Source organism: Nelumbo nucifera, chromosome 1 (genome assembly GCF_055504915.1).
Source record: "Nelumbo nucifera cultivar China Antique chromosome 1, China Antique-T2T, whole genome shotgun sequence".
In the NCBI taxonomy this organism is placed as follows: Eukaryota; Viridiplantae; Streptophyta; class Magnoliopsida; order Proteales; family Nelumbonaceae; genus Nelumbo; species Nelumbo nucifera.
Window position 1 is genome coordinate 137,957,666 of NC_142649.1, and position 2,746 is coordinate 137,960,411.

Consider the following 2,746-nt stretch of genomic DNA (forward strand, 5'->3'; position numbering starts at 1 on the left):
AGGAGCTTTGAATAATCTTGTTAGTGTGTGTTTCTGCCAGAAGTTGAGCCTAAATTACTCCCGTATTGGGCTGCTATAGCAGCTTGGAGAGAGGGGTGCCTAACACCTTCCTTCTCCCAATCCTTTGAACCCAAAGCCTTTCGGTTCATGCCTTTCCTTGGGCAAAGAATGGAGTCACTATCAAGGCAAAAAAATCGTTTTTCGAATCTAAAAAATGATGACACATTTCCTCTAAAAAATGAGTAGCAACTCTATCTCTTTGAATCGACCATGAACTTTCCGGAAGTCTCAACAATAAACAAATACACTACAGCAGGTCTAGACTCACTGTGAGCATTCATGGTCTTGTGATTCCTCCACTCCGAAAATAGAAAATTTGCCTTCAGTGGCCTTCTTTAATAAAATGAACTCATCTTTAATTTCGCCATAATCAATAGACCTATCAAGATTCCCACTCTCAACCGATAAAAAGACCGAAATCAGATTACTACTTCGTTGATGTCTACTGGATTTCGAAATGAAAGAAAATGTCATTCATAAAGATGAAGAGATAGGATTCTCAATACTGTTGAGATCTGTACCCTTCTTTAATTTACTCGCTCATCTTTAAGCTAATTTGTCCTTTTGCTTTGTAGTTTCTAGGCCCAGCAGATCATCTTGTTTTGCGGCATTATATAGATCGTTTCCTCCCACTAGCCGCCCCCAAAAAAGTGGTTAATTCTGGGAGATGTCATTGTCTACAAGACTAGAAGTGATGAAATATGGAGAATATATTATATAGCATTTTGCTTGCTTAACTGAGAAGCACCACGAGCACGAAAGCAACCCGAAATTAAGGACTTTCATAATTCGGGTTGGGTTAGGATTGACCGCAACCAGCTGACATAACCCGCTCCAACTTTGTTGTACCCCTGGGCGCTCAATAATATACAATCCATATAAAGGTGTTTAAACTCAGTTTAAAAAAAATACAAATACAAATATATACAATACAAACACATACAGGATTTTGCATACTACATGCTTCTATTTGTATTCCTTCCAAACTGAGCATTAGCAAAGCAGTTTTTAAGTTAGCATGCCCATTTAAGGCTTATTACAAATTTACAACCATGGACCTGCAAGTTCAAACTATATTTGGATTTTGGACCCCGGAACCGTAATGGGCTAATCAGCGTCAAGTCCTAAATAATCATCTAGGACAAGTTTAGAGCTTATCATCAATAGGGTAGGGAGCAGAAACTCAATTCAGTAGGTTTTGGGGTTGTAGCCTATGGACGGTGGAAGACCTCTCTAGTCTCTCTACCAGTTTCTAAAAAGGAGAATGCGGCCTATTGCAGTTGCGGAGGGATGGCTCGTCTCATCAGTTTTCTCGAATCCTATTCCAAATAAAGCGAAATATTCGTCCACTTGTAGAGAAGTTGCTGGTCAGTGGACCCCACAACGAAGGATATATTTCCCAAGCAACAACACGTGTCATCGCAGTTTGACATCCGTGGCACTCGTCGCATAATTTTGCAACATGTCTTTCCTTACGTTCTCTCTCACTTCTCGCAAGGACATATTTTAAACCAACTCCTTTCTCCCTTCTCTTTCGTGTTGGGTTGACTGGAGTGAAAACCTATCAGCTGCTCACGCGAAACTACCCATTTCTTACCTTATCTTCAAGTCTCCATCGCTTGATCACCGATCGTCTCTCACCTCACCGATCTCTATGGGTCGGTCCATAGAGCCACTCGTCGTCGGGAAGGTGATCGGAGACGTCCTCGATATGTTTACTCCGACCATCGAATTCACCGTCCATTACGGCTCCAAACAGATCGCTAACGGATGCGAGATCAAGCCTTCTGTTGTAGCCAATAAGCCTAGAGTTCATCTCTCCGGTTCTCGTCTCTCTAACAGCCTCTACACTCTTGTAAGTATATTCTTCTGTCTTCATACTGTCCTATACAAGCTCTCATCTCGGAACATCATCCTTCTTTTCTGTTTCTAATAGTTTTTTCCTCCCATAATTCCTGGGTAGGTTATGACCGATCCTGATGCTCCAAGTCCCAGTGAACCCAATCTGAGGGAATGGCTCAATTGGTAACTCTCTCTTATCTCTCAGACAAACTTGGAAGGGCAAGGGCGCAGTTTGTAAACATAAAGTTGTTGTCTTGAACTGTAGCTGCTTTTTATGTTCTTTGCAGGATCGTCGTAGATATTCCAGAAGGTTCAGATGCCACAAATGGTTTGTTTTATCTCTCGATTTAATTAGTATCAGAATACTGGGAAAAGAGATAAACTGTTATCTCTTCTATTTATTGTGGTGAATTAAAAAAAAAAATGGGATTGCAGGGAAAGAGATGGTAGTGTACATGGGACCTAGCCCTCCGACCGGCATTCACCGATACGTCTTCGCACTATTTCAGCAAAAAGGACCCATGACTGAAGGGATTCGACTGCCGGTTGCCCGTAGCAACTTCAGTACTCGTAGTTTCGCTGCAGAAATCGGATTGGGCCTTCCGGTTGCAGCCGTCTATTTTAATGCCCAGAAGGAACCAGCTTCAAGAAAACGCTGAATAGAGAATTAGAGACTCCTTTCACGTAATTTCTACCGGGGAGAAAAAAAAAAAAGATTCCTTTTCACGTAAGGTGACATTAGGGTGTTTGTTTTGTCTGCCTGTATGTTGTGTGTGTAGTTTGATAAGGACGCTGTTTGGTTTTCAATTAAAACGAGACGATCTATACAGTTGTACATTTTTCA

The 2,746-nt window shown here is 41.5% G+C and overlaps 1 protein-coding gene across 1 annotated transcript; it reads left to right on the top strand.

Annotated features, from left to right (window-relative positions):
* Positions 1 to 1,550: 1,550 nt before the first annotated feature.
* On the top strand, positions 1,551 to 2,746 carry LOC104612250 (protein MOTHER of FT and TFL1-like). The gene is made up of 4 exons (XM_010279607.3): positions 1,551 to 1,915; positions 2,024 to 2,085; positions 2,190 to 2,230; positions 2,338 to 2,746. The coding sequence occupies exons 1-4, from the start codon at positions 1,715 to 1,717 to the stop codon at positions 2,559 to 2,561; spliced, it is 528 nt and encodes a 175-aa protein (XP_010277909.1). The 5' UTR covers positions 1,551 to 1,714; the 3' UTR covers positions 2,562 to 2,746.

What these genes read in the sequence shown, in the direction of transcription:
- LOC104612250 (XM_010279607.3), top strand. Translation starts at nt 1,715, where the DNA reads ATGGGTCGGTCCATAGAGCCACTCGTCGTCGGGAAGGTGATCGGAGAC. An exon ending in CTGAGGGAATGGCTCAATTG is followed by an intron (nt 2,086 to 2,189) that starts GTAACTCTCTCT and finishes TGTTCTTTGCAG; the next exon opens with GATCGTCGTAGATATTCCAG. An exon ending in AGGTTCAGATGCCACAAATG is followed by an intron (nt 2,231 to 2,337) that starts GTTTGTTTTATC and finishes ATGGGATTGCAG; the next exon opens with GGAAAGAGATGGTAGTGTAC.